Source organism: Manacus candei, unplaced genomic scaffold, assembly GCF_025592945.1.
Source record: "Manacus candei isolate 608988 ecotype Guabito, Panama unplaced genomic scaffold, ASM2559294v1 h1tg000003l, whole genome shotgun sequence".
Taxonomy (NCBI): domain Eukaryota; kingdom Metazoa; phylum Chordata; class Aves; order Passeriformes; family Pipridae; genus Manacus; species Manacus candei.
This window is the reverse complement of record NW_026138051.1, coordinates 9,882,274-9,904,521: the sequence shown is the minus strand read 5'-3', so window position 1 is coordinate 9,904,521 and position 22,248 is coordinate 9,882,274. Positions and strand designations below refer to the sequence as shown.

The 22,248-nt window shown below is 40.2% G+C and overlaps 1 protein-coding gene across 2 annotated transcripts; it reads left to right on the top strand.

The window, feature by feature from the left end:
- The first annotated feature begins 555 nt into the window (after positions 1-555).
- IL13RA1 (interleukin 13 receptor subunit alpha 1) lies at positions 556-22,086 on the top strand. 2 transcript variants are annotated; one of them, XR_007904089.1, is made up of 11 exons: positions 557-714; positions 3,847-4,004; positions 6,227-6,362; positions 8,133-8,253; positions 10,437-10,621; positions 11,010-11,161; positions 12,352-12,484; positions 12,943-13,039; positions 13,306-13,390; positions 14,507-17,902; positions 18,300-22,086. XR_007904089.1 is itself a non-coding variant. In XM_051784645.1 (10 exons), exons 1-10 carry the CDS (start codon positions 636-638, stop codon positions 14,624-14,626), a joined length of 1,266 nt encoding a protein of 421 aa, XP_051640605.1. In that variant the 5' UTR covers positions 556-635; the 3' UTR covers positions 14,627-18,022. The 2 variants fall into 2 exon arrangements, 1 of the variants encoding a protein (XP_051640605.1); XM_051784645.1 differs by lacking the exon at positions 18,300-22,086 and having other exon boundaries at positions 556-714; positions 14,507-18,022.
- Positions 22,087-22,248: the final 162 nt, after the last annotated feature.

Sequence of the window (22,248 nt, the reverse complement as noted above, 5' to 3'; positions counted from 1 at the left end):
TATGATATGAAATAGCAGTAGTAGTTGAGTGTGAATCCGATTGTAAAAGGAAAATGACTGACTCAAAAGACGAGATCTTTGGGAGTTTTTGGCCGCGCTGCGTTGCGGTGCGAGGGGGCACGGAGGGTGCGGCAGGGGATGCGGGGGGCACCGGGCTGGTGGCGGGGCAGCAGCGGGTTGCGGGCTGCGGTCCCTGCAGAGGATGTGCGGGCACTGCCAGGGTCCCTCAGCATCGCTGAAGTTCATGGTTCGCGGCAGGGCCACGTCGGGGCTTGGGGAGGCACAGACGACTCCGGGAGAAGGGAACGCGATGATCTCAGGAGTCTTTTCCAACCTAATTGCATTGATTCTGTGAAGTGTCTCTGCGGTGAGCGTGCGGGAGGAAGCGAAGGGCAGGCAGGGGCGGCGCACGGGGTGAGAACGGGGTGACAACAGAGGGAGGGCAGCCCGAGCCCGGACCCGGGACACGCTGCTCTGGCAGCTCAGTTGCCCAGGTGGTGGGGGCGGGCATCGTCCGCCGCTCCCCGCCCGGCTCGGGTTACCTGGGCGGGCCGTCCCGCAGCTCCGCTCTTCCCGTCTGGCCCGGCCCCTCGACGGGAAGTGGGAGTTGGGAGTCGCGCCGGGCGGCCGGAGCTATGGCTTTCCAGGGAGCCCCTGCGCGGTGCCGGCTCCTCCTCGCCGTGTGCTGGGTGGTGGCCGCGGGCACGGCGGCAGGTAGGAGCGGGAAGGGGGGAAAGGGAAGGCAGGGGAGGGGAGCGGGGCCGGCTGCGCTCCGTGTCCGGCGGGGCCGGGGCTGGAGCAGCCGCTGCCGGGCTCTGCCCTGCGCAAGCCTGGCGGCTCTGTTCGCACATGGACACCTGTTTAAGTGAAATGCTTTCGTTTTGTAGTAGAAATCGCCCGAAGCGGGTCGGCCGTGTGCGAGGCAGCGCCGGCGCTGCGCCCTGCCCTGCTCTGCCGCTTACCGGGCGGAGGAACGGGGATGATTTAAATCCGCGCTCCTCTCGCAGTAAGGCAGCGTTTGACAGGGTCGGCAGAAATCTTTTAAGCTCTGCGTTCGGTTCCCGGGACTGTTTCTGCCTTGAAACCCGAAGCAGAAGCCCGCCGCCCTCCTCCCGCTGCGGGAGCGGGTCCGCCGGGTGCGAGAGCCCGGGGTACCCAGAGCCCCCCTCGCCCTGGTTCTCGGCCGCTGCCTTCGCCCTCGGTATCCCCGCTTCTGGAAGCGCGAGCGTTCAGTTGAAGGGTTTCAAAAGGACCCGTGCTCGAAGCTTTATTAGTTCTTTCTCTGCTCATGTTATCCAAAAACCCAGTTGCAAACTCTAGAGAACTGTTATTTTTCAACTGGCTACAATTCATATACAATGAAATCAACCTTCAGAAAATGCTGGAGGACAGAATGCAAATGTGATGTCTTTTTTATTACTTTAGGACACTTAGACGGTACTCGAGGCAAGGGATTTGTTAATGTTTCCACATTAGGGCTTTTGGAAATAGTACGTTTTCTATGCTGGACTGCCTCAGCTAATCTCTGCTGATTACTGCCGTGCTTTGTTTTCTTAGAAGCACCACCGTGATTTTGCTTTTTAACAGTGAAATAACGACTTGCCTACGTTTTGTAGTTGGTCACTGAGTTGTTCTGCTAAAATTGCAGTAGAAATTATAATAACAAAAGTATTGCACTCTATATTTTACACAAAAAAAAGGTATGAGACTTGCCAGCCTGTGAATAAAAGCTGAATGTAACATTAAAGCATGAGCTTCAGAATTGTATAGATTAATCGAAAATCTACTAGACTTAAACTTCTTATGCTAATACAATTCATTGATTTATTTATAAGCTTTGAATATTTCCACTTTGTGTGGTCAGAAATCTGCAGACTTAAGCACAATGACTTCAATCAAACCTATTAGAAGAAAATGTTCCGAACTTCAGAATAGCAACCAGGGATGACCCTGTAATATTTTTAATGGTTCATGGCTTTTGTAGGTAATTAAGAGTTTGATCACGAAACCATCAGATGCTTGGAGATGTGTAGTCTTGCTGAAAAAATACATACTTATTTTTTAATATGATCAAAAGGACTTAGTATTTGCAAATGTAATGTTCTGATGCTGTTCCTAAAACCCGACCTAACTTTTTAAAGGAACAGGTAATAGGCAAAGATGGTCTGACTACGTTCAGTTTTCTGAACCTAGAAGTGGAGACTTCTCTGCTCCTGGCATTATCTATAAAACAGAACAAACAAACAAACAAAAATTCTGAAAGTTTTAAGTATTTAAAAAAACTAAGCATAATTGCACTAAATCAGTAAATCTTTGTAATTTTTCTCATTTTTTTGTGTGAGCATCCATTATCTGTGCATACACGTGGACACACAGATGGTGATAATGTCTGACCTCTACCATTGCCTGTCCTTTAACTATGCAAAGTCTGAGAAAGCTGCAGGACTTTGATGAATTTCCATCAAGCTTTGGCTGCTCTGACTCTCAGGAAATGTAAAATAATGGTGTCATGGACACTTTGAGTGTAATTCTTGCTCAAGGAAGCTCTCTTGCTTTTTCATCTTCCCTCTTCCTTGTGCCAGCAGAAGGAAATGAGTCTACAGTGTGATCTGCATAGGAAAACTGATCTTGACAGAATTATTCTACCCTCTTCCTATGTGTTGCTTTAAATGTTGGGATGGGTTGAGCTTGGTTTCCTGGAATGAGCAAGACCAGCAGCACCAGTTGATATCTGTTTGAAGTGTTTGTGAAACTATTGAGTAACAAGGGTACTCTCTGCCCACAGACAAATGGGTGGTGGTGCCTCAGCAATGGTATCTGTAGGTACCCTGAGAAGGAGTCTCATTGGGCTTCTTGTTTAATACTTTCTCATAGTACATATTAGAGTAGCCCTTTAAAAAAAAAAATCCACCCTCATTTTCCTGGGGAATTCCAATTTGTAATTCTTTCTAGAATTAATGTCTGATACAGCTTTACTTTTTCCTGGCAGTTTTCTATTTTCTGCTGTATTTCCCTTCTTTGTTTTCTAATATGACCTTCAAGCTGTATGATGGGGTCTTGAGTAGGTGTTGGCTTGGTGCAAAAGAGTAAGGAAGGGTCAAAGCACAAACAGATTTATCCCAGCAACTCTCTCTGAGTCATGGCTCTGCTGTCTGGCTTTTGGGGAGGTGAAAAAATGTACCTCTGTAGTGTGCCAGCAATAAATTACTACTTGTCCCACGTTGTTTTTGCTCACTGTGCCAGAACATAGCATTAAAAGTTTAATAGGTGAGTAATTGAAAAAGTAATGTGGTTTCCAAGTTGTTCTTTAATGTTCTTGCCTTTGCAGTCTTTGCTTAGATTGGACTAAATTGTGGTTCTAACGTACAGCTGTTGCTTGTAAAATTTAATTGCTTGTCTTTTTAGAGATTTCTCTTTAAAACCTCATTGATGGACAACTTTTGGGTAGAACAAAATATTAATTGCTTTGCAAAATCTATGTAGTATTTTTACTAAAGTTTCAGCATGTGTGATGCAAACTCACAGCAGAAAAAGTCTGAAAAGTCAGACTTATCTTCCCTCCACAAACATGAGCTCGAGTACCACAGCCACTATGTTGTTGCATACTGCAGTTTCTTAAAAATTACTTTCCAGTTATTCTGTGCATATTTAAAGTATTGATGGATAGAGGTAACAGGAATACTAAAAACAATCTAATGGGCAGTAGCTTATCTGATAGCAAATACAAGCTGACGAAGTCGAGAAGTTATGTGTGTTCGTTTTTTTGTTGGAAAGTTAAAAGTCAATATTACTAATGGTAAAGTGTGGACCAATGGGGTTGTTACACTGGTAACTCCTTTCTTCTAGGAGCAAAAGTTCTTCCACCTCCATCCAACCTGGACTACTCATTTATCCAAATCTGCACTCTGAACTGGACATGGAACCCCCCACAGAACGTCAGCAGTAGCTGCAACCTGGAGTATTCCAGTGACATCGTCATTAACGAGGTTCCTCAGGACAAAACAGTAAGTACATCACCTCTTTAAACCCTGCTGTGCCCTGGTAAATGTCTTATTGGGATAAAACTATGTGTGTGCAAGCATATATATATATATATATATATATATATATATAAATATATATAAGCATATATATATATAAATATATATAAGTACAGTTTTAATATAGCCTGTAATTCTTGTCATGGGATCAAAACATCAAAAATGAGTCATACCAGTATATGGGATCTTCAGATCAGAAAAATCTGTCTGTGGCTCCCTGATAATGGAGCTGCTAATGGTAACACAGAAATACCGTAATAATAATGTGAAAAGTCTTGTTTCAATCTTTGCTTATGCAGCTTTCTAGAAAAAATAAAATATATACAGGGCAGTCTACATCCTTAAGACTTAAATGGGAATTTAGGTGGGAGTGGCTGGTGCCCTTTACTTTGAACTCAGTTTCAGAAGGAGACATGCACATTTAGCTGTGATTTGACAGCATAGCATCTTTTGGAGGTAATGCCAAGTATTCCCAAATTTGCCCTGTCCCTGTGCTTACAATTATTCATGGGGGTTTATGTTATGAAGACAACATGGAGCACATGTTCCCTGGAATGGAAATTGTAAAACTTCTTGGGTTTGGGCTTTTGTTTTTCTTTGTTAGAGGGTTTGCAGCCTAGATGTGATCCTTGCTGTGGTCAGGACTGAGAGTAGCATTGCCATGGTGCTGAAGGAGTCATAGAACAAATATTTTTACAATTTATTGCCTGTAAGATAATATATCCATAATTCCAGGCCATGAGAATTTGAAGCCTTGAATACACACCAGCTGTGGGGTCAGCAGTGCTGCTATTTCAGATATGGTTAAAATTTATATAAACATTTGCAACAGTCCTTTGTTGTTGAGCCCTGCTTTTACAGCCTGATGCCTCTTCATGGTGACTGCTGTCTTCTTTCTCACAGCTCCAGGATATCCTGGGCATGAAGTAAGGCTGTGGTTTGGCCAGGTTGGATGGAGTGTTGAGCAACCTGGTCTATTGGAAGGCAGAAACCCATGGTAGAGAGGTTGGAGCTTGATGATCTTTAAGGTCCCTTCCAACACAAACTGTTTTATGATTCTGTGGTTTCACAAACAGCTGAGTTGATTTAATGTCACTACTAGAAGGGTGATGTTTCAATTTTGACACCTCTTTCTCTAATGATCTTCATTGGACCTTTACATGAGCCAGTTGAACCTGCTACCTCAGCAGAAACCTATTTACCTTTTCTGATGGGTTCACTAACAAGTAGAAGGTCACCTTGGTTAATGAGCTGAATGAGTTTGTGGAAGAGTCTAATAGGTGTTAAGGTCAGCAGCAGTGAAAGAGCTAAGGGACAGCAGTTTCACAGGACAGGATGAACCAGATTGTATCATCTTGCTGTATCTTTTTTGCATTACAGTTCATAGAACCCACTCTGTCTATTGCTGTTTGGTTTATTTGCCCTCTCATTAGTGCCAATATTTAGTATTTGTTTTTATACACAAGTGGTTACAACATTCTTTGGTCATAACAAAGATATTGGGTTTGTATCTAGTTTCCAGTTAAGTAAAAGACATCCTCCTAGCCCAACAAAAGACACTCAAAAAAGTGTGTGATAAAAAGCTGAGCCTTTTTCTCACACAAACATGTACTCTGTTCTGCAAATGGAAGCTCAAAGACTACTTGAGCTTTATGTGGTGTTGCTGTATTTAATAGCCGTTTGTGGGTTTGTTTTGATAACTTTTCCTTTTGCTCCTTAAATCCATGCAAACTCTTCTCATTGCTTTTTGGTTGTGTCTCCAAATGTTTTTTCTTCTGTTTGTCACACACTCATGTGCACATACACAGAAAGATGAAGGTTAGATCTCTAAGCTCCTGTTTATATAGCTGTAATATAAACATGTTTATTTTGCATTATCCATAAAGACTTTTCTAGGATCATTTCCCCCCGTGCTGTATACTTGGTTTTTGATCTCTTTGTAGCCTTTGCTCATGTTTGTAGGCCACAGGAGTAGCTGTAGTTTTCCTTAGTGAGTTCTGAGTGCCCCTGATGAGGAAAAAGCAAAGCCAAGCGATGCTGAGGCTTCCTATGTTGTCAGACACTGATTTCATGTGGCTTTGATCTGCAGTCTTTCTGAGGGGCTGTGATGCATTCTTACAGGAATTCCCATGTGTCTGAGATGGTATGACATATGTTGTGGTTTTCCTCTCCCGATCTAAATGCAGGAATGGAGTAAGAATCTCTTCCGTGTGACAGACGCGTTCTTGGATGAGGAAATGCGTTTCAAAGTGAGAAGTGAGTGCAAGCATGATAACACCAGTGAGCCCAGTCCGTGGGTGGAGACCTCCCTTCTGCCAAAAGGTAACACAAGCAGTGGCCAGACCTGAGGAGACATGGCTTTTTCTCTGCCATTTTAGCAAAATATCATAGAAATATATCATAGAGAAATACCAGCTATACGGGCCCATTCAATTGATAGGGCTTAAGGAGAATGATTATAAAACATTTAAACACAGCTGGGGTCTCCTGAGGCTTAAAATCTTATGGACAAGCTTGTAAAATTTAAATACTCTCCCAAAATAACAATGTGGTTCCTGTCATTCCTTTTGTCCCTGCTGTGTGGTGGTTGTGGGGTAAGAGATAACTTAGGTTGTATTAAGCCTGCTGCCTTCATGACTAACACCTGAGTCAGCTTATTTTATATGATTTTCCTGTACAAGCAAAAGTCCCTAAAATAACCCGACATTTGTACATGCTGGAGGAAAGAATCTAGCAAATTTAACAACTTGTTGAATAAATGACTTGAATAATTACAGTAGGGTTCTGTCTTTTTCAAAAGAGATGACTGGGGTATACAAAGCTGTGCATAGCAAAATGAGTAGAAAAAAAAAAGTATTTCTGGAATGCAGAAGTAAGGGGTGCACAGCAAAATTGTTAGGAAACAGACTTTGAGAAAGGATGTATTTTGCTGAATGCTTGAAGTTACGATGTACAGCAAGGACACAGAGCCTCTTGCCTAAAAATCTGTCTTAACCCGGGAGCATGACTTGATGTGGACAAAAACCACGTGTGGGTGGGAGAATCAGACACCTTATCAAGCCTGTCAGTGTGTCTGCCAAAATGGTTTTCTGGAAAAATCATGGAAGCAGATTATTAGGACAGCATGTACTAAACATGCTGGGGCTTTTATAAGTCTGTTTGCAGATGAAACTTTGTTCAATACTTCTTGGAATAGCAAAAGCAGTTTCATTTCCCTGTACTCTTAGTTGAACTACCGAGCTTGTATTTTCCCTGAAGTAGCAAAGTACATTGGGGTTTAACACACATTTAATTTTTGGTTCATGGATATGTTGCTACTTGTTAGAAGGAAAAAATATCCAATATGCTGTAATAGGATAATACAGTATAAAGAACCAGTACCATTCAGAAATGCAAGATTGAATATGAAAGACTTTATTCCATAATTGCTCTGCCTGGGAGATGTATGGACATCTCTCTTTACAGTTGCTATGCACTTCCTTGTATTTATGTTCTGTAATTTGAGTTTTCCATATGTTGAATTTGAAAGTCTAGAGGTATATGGGTCTCAATTAAAAAGTCAACTTACCCAGTGTTGCTTTTGTCCATATTTAAGACCTACAGGCATTTCCATATTCAGAATACCAAGAAACTAATATTGTATCTGGAGAAGATAAAAATAGTCAGCATTTCATTATAGTTTATGTCGATGGCTGTAATAGCACTAAGCTTTGTTCTAGTTTTCCCTGTAATTGCCAGTTACTTTGACTCCTATTTAAAGTATCTGTCATTTAATAGAATAAAATATTTTCCTGACTCAACACCTTGTCCTTAGCATCAGGTAACTCTGAGTAGTAATTCAGACATGGTGAAAACTGAAATTTACTGCTGTGATTGACTTGCATTTAGAAGTTACTCTGCTGAGATTTCAGCTATTGCAAGCTATCAACAACTGGAATTCATCATTTGCTGTGCTGAGACAGCCAGTGTAGTTTGAGAGATAACCAACCCATTTTTGCCTTCCGGACAGTTTCAGCTGTGTAAAGATGGAAAATGGGGGAAGAAGAATTTGGCAAAATAAATCTTAGAGAACCTTTCCAACTTGCCTTGTAGGTATTCCAGGTACTGCTGCTGTTGACTTGAGCTGTGTTTGGCACAATTTGGAGTACATGGCTTGTACGTGGCGTCCTGGGGAGAATGTAAGCAGTGATACCAACTATACCTTGTTCTACTGGTTCGTATGAGCTTTTTATTCCCAACTCAGGTGCTTTGGTGCTAATCTTTAGTTTTACATTACACATTCTACTTGTCTACTTCCTCTGTTGCTTTGAAGGTTCCCAGAGCATTGTGTCCAAGTTAGTGTTCAGTCCTATTGAACTCAAGGTTCCAGAGCCTGCTGTGGCCAAGACTTTTTGGGAACTTGATATAACTGTTACATGAAGCACTGTCTGCTTCTGTCACCCATTTTAACATAACTGCTATTGCTTTCTATTTTTACCTAATTGAACATTTGATTTGAAGAGGGAAGAATTAAGAATTAAGCTAGACCAATATATTAATTTCTTTCTCTGCAGTCTGACAAACATGGGCTGTTCAAGTCAGAATCACTCACTAATGTACATGTCAGCTCATAAATCACTGGGAGATGTTATGAAAGGATTAATAATTCTGAGTAGTAGTTTGGTTTGCATCTTTGGTATCTTAAATAACAGATTCACCTCTGAAGTTATGAAGAACATCTTTTTATCATCATCATCATCATCCCTGCTGGCCAGTGGATTGCCATAAATAGTGTCTTGTTCCAAAGGAGCAGAGTTGTGTGAGCAAACTCTTGGCATCAGTATCTGTACATGCTAATCTATGCATACTTCTGCACCTTGATAGGGCTTGTGAAATGCCAGATTGCATGAGCTTCTGTAGAAATAGTGAAGTTTTGTTTTTGAAAGCCCTATGTAGTAGTTTTAAATCATGTTTCTGTCTTATTTGAACTAACTACATAAACTTTTTCCTATTCCTCTCCAGTAGCAGTGTCACAGGCTGTTTGATTCAGTAAATTTTGGGAGCAAACAGCAGAAAACTTGATGCCTTAGTTAAATACGGGGGGACTGTTTGTTCTCTCTCTCTAGACTGCTACTCAAAGAAAGAAAGAACAGAACTAATGAGGCATTTAAGGTCTGAATTTCTGGGTATATGGATATTTACTGGAATAATGCTTTAGATTTGAGCTATGTATTTTGAACTTGCCTCTTAATTTTAATGGAAGATGCAGCTGCAGTGACTGCAAAGTGTTTTAATTTGTGCTGCTTAGAAAGAAGAATAATTTTTAGATTTTACATCCAAAAACTAAAGAAGCACTTTATTTTTAGACTGAAAGATACATTTTCCACAGTGCAGGTGAGGTGGTGGTTTGTTTTGGTTTTGGTTTTCAGAAATGAGTAAAGAACTGCCGGAAAAATTATTACCTAGTTCCATTCTACGTTATTCTTTGATGTCTTCCTCTAAAACACTGTCTATTCATCTAAAGTGGGTGTGAATATAATGATAACTTAGACCAAATGAATCCAGCCAGTACACAGTAATTCCTGCTGAAATGGAGGCATATGAGAGCAGGTTGATGCATCTGCACTGAGCTACCTGCTCTGAATGCCTCTGCCCTCATCAGCCCCAGGGCAGGGAGGTGGGAAAGGTGAATAAAAAATGGGTCTGTGCTGAAAACAGGACAGAGAGTTCAGCTTCCCGAACCTACATATTGAGATATGAAGTAGGAGAATGCCATTCCTTTTGTGCTCCTAAATGAAGCTCTGATTCACTCTATATCACTTTTAAATAAATAAATTGTTAGGTTTTTGGGGAGGAAAAGCTCCTGGTATATGTTCATTGGGGCTTGGGGAACAAAGAGAAGCAAGGAAAAAGGTTGTCATAGCTTCTCTGTTATTGGAAGTGAATATTGACATTTTGAAAAGCAAATGCAGGTAAATAGGTGAAACTCGACCATCTCAACCAAGAGCTGTGGTACCCGAGGCAGAGCTAAAGGAGATTGATCTGCTCATTCTGTAACAGAAGTGAAATTCTCTTGACAAGAAATGGTCCAAATTAGTGTGCTTTCTAAATACTTTTTTCCCTTGAAATTGTTTTCCCATTTGGATAATGTGAGCCAGAACTGACAGCAGCTGTTATCTCTGATGCTTTGAGATAAAGCAACCCTGCCTCTCTTTCTGCTCAACACTTATAATATTCTTTATAAAGCTTGAGATAAATTAGAGGCTTCTTACTTTACCCAGCTTTACTTTTCTATATACTATAGTACAGCTTTAATGCAAGATCAGTCTTCAGAATTTGTAACATGGGTTTAAAACCAAGCCTGTCCTTTGCTGTCCTTTTCTTCTGAAGTTTACAAAAATAATTTTATTCCTGTAGGTTTGATGGTTTGAAAAACCCAAAGAAGTGCAGCAACTATTCTACAGACCAAGGACTCTTTGGATGCGTTTTCAATTTTACCTTTCCAAAAGTCACCAATACTTACCCGACTATAAGTATTTTGATAAGAGATGACTCTGAAGAAATTAGACCTGTGTGTGCAAGTAAAAATCCTACCACCCTTGGTACGTTTAACACCACATCATAAAAAAAATAATTAAAATAAGAAGTTTGGTAGTATATTGCTGTGTTTGAGAAACTTGCACCTGATAAGGTGTGGATGAGACACCATGATTAGATGCTTCCTTCTTCTACTGACCTTTGATTTGAAGTGATATAGACAGGGTTTGGTTTCTGGGGGGGTGGGTGTTAGGGTGGAGGGGTCATTTTCCATTCACTTCTACTCTTATTCTTTAGTTGGATTTATTCTTTTTTTTACTTTCTGCTGCTAACTTCTTCCTCTTTCTGTTCCTAAACTGGTATAAGTGTAATATTCTCCAACACAGGACTTGAACAATTTTTGTAAGCATTGAAATAGACTTTTGAACTAATTAGTGCCATTTTGCGTTTCAGTAAAACCTGCTACACCAAGTCAAGTGACATTGTCAAAGATTAATGATAAAATAGATGTAAAATGGAGTGAATCAGAAACCTTTCCAAAAGGCTGTTTGCTTTATGAAGTTAAATATCGCAATAGTGATTTGGACACTGGTTGGATAATTCCAGTAAGTTTTCATTATTGATTTTTTTTTTTCTCCTATGTCTCTTTTGTAATTTGTGTTGATATTTGCTGTTGCAATTGAGCTGTTAATATGCTGCATGTGAATGGGTTGGGTGCACTAGCTGGAAGTGTTGCATGAATGTAAAGTTTTTCTCTCATACAGTTGGTTTCTGTTATCATACAAGTCTTGTGAATCCTTCCCATCATTTGTTAGAGCAAAACAGTAATGTGTAAGAACAGTCTGATAAAGAAGTATATACTAAACTATCAGGAAATGCACTGTGGTGCCTGTGCCTGTTTGCTTCTCAGGGTTATGGGCTTTGGTGTGTTGGTGTTGGGTTTTCCTGTCGTGGTCAGATGTGGTCAGATGTGAGCCTTGTTTTTGAATGGTGGGACCTGATTACTGTATAGGAAAATCAATTGCTGGTGCACACAAGAACACAAAATGTCATACAGAAAAGGGAATAAAAAGACTGAAGGTGGAGGGGAAGAAAAGAAGAAAGAGGTGTGCACTCTGAGACACACTGATTTAAATGTACATGTACAAGCACTGAGTTCAGTGTCTGGATATACTTTTGCCCGTATCTGTATTGCCACACAGACTGTACTTTTGATCAGAATGGTAAACAGCATAATAAATGTCAAAGTAAGTGGCAGTCTTCTCTTGTGGAGCATATTTAGTTGTTTAGTCTACCCCAAACTCGAATGATATCAGCAATCCTCAGGAAACTGGCGTTTTGGATCAAAAATAAGTGATGTTGATACTATCTAGTCTGTGTGCCTCTCTGTAGAGGCATCACAGAACACTTTGGTATGGTCAAAGTTAGATCAACATTGCTACCCTGACAGAGAGGAAGGCTGTGTAAATCATAGATGTTTTCAGAAGGGGGGGGAAAAAAAAAGATTAAAAAGGCACCATTCCAGACACTGAGTCTTAGTTTAATCATTGATGCCAAGTGCTGCATGATAGATGTAGCAGTGAATGAGATTAAATGTTAGCTTTGGAATCTCTGTTTAAGCAGTGTGCAATTTAAGTGCTGCTTTGTCCTTTTTCTAATGAGGTTCAATAGTCATAAAAAGATGTTCTGTCAAAACACTCAGAATACATTATCTGCACAATGCAAATAGGCTTGTTCATGACTGAGAATACATTGGTAATTGAACAGAGCAAATTACCTTTTGTTTTTACCTCAGTCTGAAGAGAATTCTGTGTCAATTTCTGGCATTGATCCCAATAGCAAGTACATCTTCAAAGTGAAAGCAAAGCCAAAGCCCGACTGTTACAGCAGCGAGTTCTATAGTGACTGGAGTGAAGAAAAGAGCATTGGTGAGAGCAGTTGTCCCTGTGTTTTGTTGCACTTTATTCTTCATCTGTAAGGCATCTAATACCTTTTGTCTACTAAATAAATGGGAGTCAAAGATCATCTTCCTATGTATCTATTTAATTTTGAGTGAAAAGAGGGCAAGAGAGTTCTAGTCCTTCAGCAGCGCTGTCAGTTCCTGCCTGTGCTGCTAGATTTGCCATCTGTGTAGCTGGGCAATGACCCCTTTCCAGTGTGGTCAGCTTTTCAGCCCTGTGTCTTGGTGGTTTGCATTTTCTTGCCAAATATATCTACATTATAATCCCATTTTTGAAAAACAAGTCTGTCCTTGCCTACAGAAGTGATAGTGTATTTGAAAAAGCATTGAATCTATGAACAAATTAGAGAATTAACTTATTTGTTGTCATTATTCCTCAAAAGCCTCTCAGAACATCCCTAAGTTTCTACAATTTTTGTTTTCCAGGTGAGAAGAGGGACTCTACAATCTCTTTGGTTCTAATAATTACTATTCCATTAATAGTAGCAGTATCTACAATAATTCTACTGGTTTATCTGAAAAGGTAAATAATGATCTCCCTCTATTTGCTGCTGTCTTTGTCAAGAGTGAAAGTTATTAAGAATCTGTCTGTGTCAACATTCCCCTTTCCTTTTGGTTTGGGGAGTAAAAATAAGAAATAAGTGCAGTTACACAGAGAATGAAGGCTGGCCAGTGGTGCCAAAGCTGAGCCCACAAATCTTCTTGACTGTACCCAAATATGATTTTCAAAGGGTGATTTTTAAATTAATGTATGTCTCATCTAAATATTTTCTTTTTAATTTTATGAAGGCTGAAGATATTAATTCTTCCACCAATTCCAGACCCTAGAGAAATTCTTAAGCGCATGTTTGGAGAGCAGAATGAGGATTCCCAGGTTAGTAAAAAGCTGTTGGGCCAACTAATCTATTGAACTGTGATCTCTAGGCTTGCAATTTTCTTTTTCCTACTACCTATGTCTATCTTATAACTAACTATATGTAAGTAAGTATATCATATGAAGATTAAGTATTTACAATAGTAGTTGTTGTTCAGAAACAATTACTCAAAACTGAGATTTTCCCCCTTTGCATATACTTCTCTAGTTACACAAGTAGAATTGCATTATTCTCTTAGTTCAGACTGCTAGCCCGTTAAATGTGTTTCAGGGTGGTTTTCTTTAGGTGAGGGTTTCCTGATTATCAGGATTCTTTTCCTGTGTGGGTTTTGGTTTGAGGTTTTTTTGTTTGTTTTTGCAGCTCCATTAGATGACTTCTGCTGAACATTCATGTGTTTTTCTGCTGGTTGCTCATATATATGATACCGAATGAAGCTATTCGTATTTGACTTCCAGAAACCTGTATTTTTAGCATTCTCACATTTCTCATAGTCAGTTAGCTTTGAAGTAAACCAGGATGTTTAGCTTCTCATTGGCAAAAGAACAAAGCTAGCTATAGTCACTCCAAGCTATGGTGCCTTATTTTGGGAAAAATAAACATAGTACTGATTATGGAAACTTATTTCTAAATAAATGAATCTCAGTAGTCCTTTATAAAAACCCCTAAGGGAAATACACTGAGAAGCCCTAATTTATGCAGTGTATGTTGTTCTCAAAGATGGGACTCCTGGCCATGAGGGCTGTAACTATGGTAGCTGTTACACTTTGTTGTGCTTTGACAAGTGCACGATTTCTCCGTGTGCTCAGTGAAAACCCTACTGAGTGTGTACAGCCTCACTTCTCCATCCTCCTGCCTGAGCTTTACCCCTTAGCTATAGTTGGAAGCACTATTAAGGTGGGGACCAACATTCAGTTTCTCCTCTCCAGAGAGAACAACTCTTCTGTCAACCAGGCCTCAGCCATGTCTCCAAAAAGTACAGTTTGTTACCCAGCTACCTTGGCCTTTTCACCATAATATGGGGTATATGTTGTAGAACATGAGTCTGTCTTATTGGTCTGAAAAAACAACACTCACCATGAGGAAGTGCTGTTAAAAATGTTGTTCCTCTCTTTCAGAGCTATGCAAAGGATGATTCCATGAATGCTTACGACAAGTTAATTATGGAAGAAGAAATTCATTCTTTAATTTTAACAGAAACTTCAGAGACTCCTAATTCTGAAAAAGAAAACAGATGAACTGTGCTTTATCAGTGAAAGAGGAGGAAGCTCATTCCTGCTCATACCTCAGGTGACAGTGTAGATGTGAAGAGGCCCATGAGACATTCAGCTCTCACCTCACTGAGTCCTCCTCTGATGCACAGGAGATGCATCACTAACTGTGGCTGTTCTTCCATCTCTCTGATCATCCAAGATCACTCCAGAGGAGCATGTACATAAATCCTGTCACTGCACTGCAGCATCTCCCATTCTGGCTTCAACCAGCTCTGCCCTGTTACTTGTCACTTGCACTTGAGTTTGTGCCTCACAGGAGACTGTCAGTGCATTTTTTTTGGAGCAAGCACTGTGACTTCTCTGAAATATTTGTCTCTGTTTTGCAGTAGGTGAGATAAGGTTCATGTACAGTACATGACTCATTAGTGCTGTTGCATGGAGCTGCTGCCAGGTGTGGTCCCAGAGCACAGACTGTTTGTGGATGGCCCCGTGTCTGTGTGTGCCTGGGCACTTTCTGGAGGGCACTTAAGGACTGACTTTCTTGTGTTTCTGGTTGATGTGCATCAGCTGTGGCCTGGTCAGATATCTTAAAAGAGGGGGTTTTTTTTCTTTGAAAATGTGTATGAAAAGCCTCTCTGCTTTCCAGCTGGTATTCAGAATATTCATAGAAAAGGCTTAGTATTGTATCCTGTCCTCTGATGCCTTGCCTTCATGGACTTCTTGGGTTAATTATACTTTGTTTCAAATTATATAGATTTTTTTACCTGTGCTGTGCAGTGGCAGATAACTGTATTGAGTCTTAACAGACTGTGATTCTACTTTGGCCATATTGGCCTGAAAACACGATTTTTGGAAGCAAAGTCATCCTGAGTCTGTCCAGCAGAATTACCAGGATGGATGCTCGAGTCAAAGGAGCTGTGTTCAAATTGATAGCAAGTGTTAACCCACCAAAACTGAAATAATTCAAAGGCTTCAAGACCCATCCTTACTGCCAAGCTGATGCTTTTGGGAGAAGGGGGGACAACAACCTTGGCCTGTTTTCTAAGGGATAAGTTTTATTATTTCTATAGTGATGAGACTGTGATTTGAGCTTCCCCTCTAGGAGCTTAGCTATATAAAACAAGGTGCTGACGGGACTTCTAAAAAAAAAAATTGTTCTATGTTTTACTGCAGCAGGTTGATTTTTTTTTTTTTTTTTTTTTTAGTCATTAATTGTTTTGTTCATTTTTTGATGGTTTTGTTTTGAGGGTGCTTTACCCAGCAAAGCTCAACAGATGTTTTTTGGCACAACTGTGGTGTTTCTCTGCTCTGAATTCCAAGCATTAGTTTCCATCCTGTGCTGCAAGGGTGGTGACAGCAGTACCTTAATTGTGCAGGAGGAAGAAAGTAATGTAATGAGCAGAAAGGGATCCATGGAAGCCCTTTATGGTTAGTGTTCAGGAATTTCTTGCTCCTCCCAGCTAAGTGCAGACATGTTAATCACTGATATGGTCAGTCTTAGCAGACTGGGAAGAGATCTCCTGATAAGTTTGCTAGGAACAAACTCTATAGCCACTAACCTTTTATAGTTCATCCCTGTTCTCAAACTCCAGTCAAAAATCTGAAACAAAATGCTACATTCTTAGAACATAATGTTCTGTGAGAAGTAGAACAAATGTGCATCCTTTACCCACTTGTGTATGCCCTCCTCAATAAATTCAATTCTTTCCCCAGTCCCTACTGAGCCTCTCAAATATACAGTTTCTTCCACATTCTTACCTACCTTCTGTTAGTGGTAGAAAGGGGAGGAGAAATGTAGCAGAACTAGCAGACTCCATATTAGCATTTAGCTTTTACTTACAGCAAGGCTAAAAAAACCCCCAACATTCTAAAAATTAATAAATGAGACAAAATGAGAATAAAGCCTCAGGGATTTGAGTGAGATAAAACTCAGGTTATAAAAAGTCAGTTAGCAGCACTGTGGGAAATTTCAGAGGTAAAGGAATAGCGTGGGGGAGAGAGGAATTAAATTCCTGTGCCAACTTCATTCCCTCTGCCCTGCAACATTTATATCATTATAGTGATACAAATATATTTTCAATCTACCTCATCTAGAATGTTGCTCATCACAGACCACTAGACAAACAGAAATGTATGATTTCAATATAAGTAAGCATAACAGTGTAATGTAAAGTTTTGTGGCTTTCAGTATAACCCTCTAGGAAAATCAGTGCTTTACCCTAAATCCTTTTGACTTTTGTTCTGGTGTTTATGGTAAACCCAAAGTTTATTGTTTCTTAAAAAATCCAAACCAACAAAAAGACCCCAAACAAATTCATAAAGCCAGAGAAGTAGAAAAAAACCCAGATGTAAGCTGTAAGGTCAAAAGGAAGACTTAAATACAAAAGATGGTTTGGATTGCTGTATAGAAAAGTTTTGGATGACTCTCCTGAATAACAGCAGTTGACACACTTCCTAATGGATTAATTTCTTGAGCCTGTGTTTGTGCATGTAAAGCAATTGTCTGAGTGTACTTTCATCTTTAATGTGTGTTTTTTAAGGTTAGAGGGGTTTTAGCTTGAAATTTTCCACGTTTTGCTATCATTTGTTTGTTCTTCATTGCAGTTACTTGATCTGTAAATTTATTCAAAGAATTTATATTGAAAAACATTCAATAATATTTATTATGTTGTGGCATTTTGTTCTTGGTTTGAGTAGATAAACTAATATAAGAGAGATGGTGTTTTGATGGGAAACCATGTTCAAGGGTTGCAGAACCCAAAGAAGAAAAACTTGCGTGTTTCTTTGGCCTCTTCCCTCTCAAAAGTGAACTTGAGCCACACAGTCAGAGGGGAATACTATAGCCATATTTTTTTGCTGGGATAATGGAACAGAGATGGAGCTGTGAGACTTGTGCTCTCACTCTCAGGGTACTCAAGGCCACACTATTTTCTGACATTGCCATGTTGAGACTTAATAAATGATCAAACTGGAATTTGACTGAGAGTGCTGCAGCCTTCCCAAATATAGCTCCATAGTCCTTGCTAGCTGCTGAAGTCACTGAAAATGCCAGGTTGCTAAACTGCTGAAAGCCATCATTACCTAGTTGCTGGGACCCAAATGTGTTTATTTGGCACTTGAACACATTAGTGATGGCTTCCTGAAAAGATTCAGAGAAAAAATACTTTGTTCCCTTCAGTTCAGCAGATCATTCAAAATTAAGACATAACCATGACATGACCATCCAAGACACTCTTTGGATTCCTCTCTCCCAGTCCTCCTGTTTTGGTGGTGATGGTGACCAACAACAAATCACTTGCCGTAAGTGACTTTTTTCTATGTTAATACATTCTGTTAAATAATTTTTCTGTATTTGGCATCCTAGAAAAATTGAACAATTAATTTCTATCTTTTTTTTTGTTAGTTTTAATTTATTTCAATTAAGGAATGCCATGACACAGTTGAACAGCTTTAAAGGAGTCATAAAGGCACACGTCAAATTGTAAGCCATGGTGTTTCAGCACTTACTGGGTAGAACTATTCACAGGTTAGGCATTTCCATTCACTGGAAATTATTCAATAAGCTTAGTTCTGAGTTGGAACTTCAAATACGCAAAATTTCCCCTGGAAGGAAAATGATTTTTTTAATTAAAAAAAAAAAAAAGAAAAAAAAAAAGAAATAAAAAAATGCTAACAGAAAAAATTTTTTGGTTTGCAGGATTTTTCCCTCACCCAAGCAAGAGCAAGAGGTAGGTGAAAGCCCAGGTATGGCCAGGACATTACAGGAACCTCCCTCCCTTGTCACTCTACTGCCATGGTCAGGCAGCAGCTGAGATCTGCAGGTCCAGGAATGGGCACAGTGGGGCTGGGAGGAGCAGATCTGTGGGTTATTTAAGATTCATCAAGATGATTCTCAAACACTTAGGTTTTATTCAATATTTGCAAAAAAGTTTTCAGGGGAGCAAGCCCCATGGTTTGCACTGTCAGCTGTAGAAATGCAGCCTTGAAATAATACTGAAAATCCAAATGTAAAACCAGATTAAAATCTCTCTATTTGGATGAGCTTCCTGCAAGCTGTCTTCAATCATGGTGATAGCAGGAGACTTGAGATAGTTGATGTAACTAAATCCATGCTCTCACCACAGCAAAGCAATGTGGGTTTGGGTGGGTGGCACGGGAGAGACAAACTTTCTCTCAGGTCCGGAAACTCTGCCTCAGTTTTGTAACATCTGAGAGCCTGAAAGCTTGGTGATGACTCTTGGGGTTTTTTTGTGCAGCTGTTTTTTCCCCCCCTCTCTTTTTTTCCAGTTATATTGGTTAGGTTAATGAAATCCTTTCTCTTTGCTTTTAGACCTTGTAGAAGCATCCTTTTGACAGCTGTTCTCTAATTATTGCCAAGTAGTGTTCTGAAGGTAATAATTCAGTGGGGAAAACTGTAAACTAGGCAGTGTATTCTAGTAAAAGTCTCTGTTCCTTGTTTTGCTGTTGCCAAAGTACTGCGATTATTTTGATGACTCTTGCACAAAGCATCTACAAAGAGAGACTTTCCAGTTAACCAGTGCTTCCAGTAATCATACTCTTTGCTTAATACATCAGTTTTCCTCTATTTAATTTAGCTCAAACTGCTAAAATGGACTTGGCTAAGTGCATGATGAAATTAAAAGCATACTGAGAAAGAGGTTTTGTTAAGCTCAGGCACTGCCATTTTTTGGAATTTGGGCAAAATTTACGAATTTAGATCAAGTGTTAGGGGCAGGAGTTAAGCTAATGCTCTAAAATTAGAGCTGCCCCTTCATCTTCTGTGCTGAAAAAAAAAAAAGGGGGAAAAAACCCCCCAAACCCAAATAGGTATGTTCTCCATGTTATTAACAAAATGGTGTGTGCAATAGGCAGCCTTTCTTATTGATATACTGAAATTGCTATCAGCAATTTTTGTCTGTTTTCTCCTCTGAAGCACTAGAACTTAAGGCAGCAATGTCATTGCTGCTTCTTAACCAGTTTTCTTGTAGCAATAGGAACAAAATCCACTGATTTTTTTTTTTCCTTTTTTTTTTTAACAGCAAGAGATCACCAAAATTAGCTTGTTTTGCCTCTTGGAGCCTTTCTCCCTCCTGCAGTTTAAAGCCTCTTAGCCTCACTAGTTTCTTTCCTTCACACAAAATGTCAGTGTGGAAACTTCAAAAATGCCAGCTAGGTACTCTTAAAAGGTGTGAAATTGCTCAGTCCTTCAAATGTCAAAATCAGCTACAAGGAAAGCTGTTCATGGTATGGCTATTCAGTTTTAATGTCACACTCTATCATGTTCTAGGAGAATATTCGTCTGTAGACACTGACAAGAACAAGATGAATGGGTCTTAACAAAGCCTGTCTATCTGCTTGTAGATAAGGGGAATAAGAACCAATCAGCAAAGAGAAGGATTTTGGGGAGTTCAGCTAGCCTGGACTAGATGCTTCTTTACCGAGGTTATGCTGAACTTCTCAACTCTTCAGGCTTAATGAGGGTTATATGTATTAACTTCTATGCCCAGAGTGGGCTTAGAGCTAATTTTAATGGTCATACATTATGTGTAATGAGGGGGAACACACTTGTACCTCCCAATTACCTCAGGCAATGGGGAAGGGGAGAGGGTAGTATGCAGCTGGGAAGTTGGGATAAAAGTGAGGCTGTATCCCCTCGTCAAACTGAGAAAGTTTTCATTGGGCATTGCCTTAATGACCTTTCTCCCTTTACCTGGATAAAGCTAGAAAAAAAGGTAAAACCAAAAAGGCTCTTCTGTCTCCTTTGTGGACACTAACCTCCAGCAACATGACTTTTCCTCACAGTACCCTTCAGTACCTTGGCAGGTACTAAGGCAGAGCAATTAGTTGACATTTTTTCACAGCTGACTTTCATAGCACTTTTCTTGCATTCAAACTTTGTGACTTGTTTTCCTAGGAGGTAGAAAAGCTGGCAACATACCAGGCAGAGAAAAGGACATGTGCCTTTCTGTACATGGGACTTCAAGGACTGTGTTTAAGCTTGGTTTGGAGCAAAAACCCTGTTTCCAAATCCTTGGAAACACTGAGTCATTTTGTTTTGTGCGTAATACTAATTCTTTTGTTTATGAGCTGTATGTAAAATAGTACTGATCATCTGTTTATTAAAGCTTCCTTATAAAGAAAGAAGATTTATCAGGGCACCTGCTGCTGTTTTCTTCTGCTGTGTGGTGCCAAGGCAGAGCATTCTTGGTGTAGATTTGTCCAACTTGTGAAAAAACTCTAAGTGACAGTGTCTCCCAAATGTTCTGTCTCACTGCTGTTTCCTCCTTAACTCAAAAACTCCCCCACAAACTGACCTGAATTGATTTTGTTGCAAATTGAGTTGCCTTCCCCTCTGTCCTCCCCTAATCAGGGAACACAGTGGTTCAGCATCTGGTTTGCACTCTGCTCACGCTGTCCTGAGTTCTGTTCCTGCTCTCTTCTGCTTTGCAGAAAAAAAATCAAAACTGAACCTTTCAGTCTTATCTCCTAAGTTATGTTTTCTAAATCATTAATCATTGCTATTGGTCTTCTGTAGAGCTGAGAGTGTTGCTCTCTAAGCCAGGCTGCATCATCCCCAAGCCAGCAGAACAATTACCTTGTTTGTCTCTTGGTCCTCTTTCCCCAACTTCCTGCAGAACTAGTAGCTGCTACTTTCTTGGCAACAGCTCGTTGTGTAGCTGCTCCTCGGTTTGTGGCTTTCTATGATTTCTGATTTTTTCAGTAACACTGCTGCCCTGTCAGCTACTCCTTACTGCAAAATTGCTTTCTCCTGCCTAAGAGGAATGCTTTTGACAATTTTATTGGATTGTATTTTTGTGTTGCTCTGCCAATTTGGAAAACTGGTGCAATTTTTTATACTCTAATTGTGTTTTTGAACATCCTTGTAATCATTCCTCCTTGGGTATAATCCACAGAGGGTCGTTTTTCAGATGAGCAAATTGTTTAAAATGCTGAATAAAGCTGCTAACCTGACACATTCCTGCAGAACAGCAGCGTTTGCTGTCCTGCTGGGTGGTCAAGTGCTCTTTAAGACTTCTTTTTTTCAGATAGCTGCATACCCATCTCAGTGATTAATTTGTATTTCCTCAAGCTGATTAGAAGGATGTTGCCTCATAGGTTAGGTCTGTCCTAAAGGGAAACTGGACTTGTTTGGTACAAGCTGTTCTTGATGCTTGGTAAAAACCCAAGGAAGGGATTAAAAAACAAAACTGTTTACTTTGGTCCAGAGTTACTCTAGGGAGAAAAGCTGGGCAAATGGACCAATAATTCCTTGGATGCTTCCTTTCTGAGGACAACGTGATGTTTGTCCTTCACTTTTTAAAGACTTCTCCTGTTTTTAACAGACCTCAAAGAAAACTGCCCACATTTCAGGTTGCATGAAGTGTTTAGATCGTTACATGCTGCAAGATTAATAAGGACCTGTCCACCTGAAGTCATCCACTTGAGCTGATTGTTCTCCAGCCTGTTTGTCTGAATGTATTTGCTTGGAGCTTGTTCTGATCTTTTCTATCTGGTCTTGAGCCTGCACTTCATCTTCCTTCAGCCTGCAGGGTATCCAAAGGCTGTCTTCCAGTCTGTTTTGTCCCCTGTCAGTCAAGACTTGGTTTAGCCTGTTGGCTTCATGTCCTCAGCCATGTCACAAGTCT

Coding starts and splice junctions, on each gene's coding strand:
- IL13RA1 (XM_051784645.1), top strand. CDS start 636: ATGGCTTTCCAGGGAGCCCCTGCGCGGTGCCGGCTCCTCCTCGCCGTG. Junction 4,005..6,226: donor AGGTTCCTCAGGACAAAACA/GTAAGTACATCA, acceptor ATCTAAATGCAG/GAATGGAGTAAGAATCTCTT. Junction 8,254..10,436: donor AACTATACCTTGTTCTACTG/GTTCGTATGAGC, acceptor TTATTCCTGTAG/GTTTGATGGTTTGAAAAACC.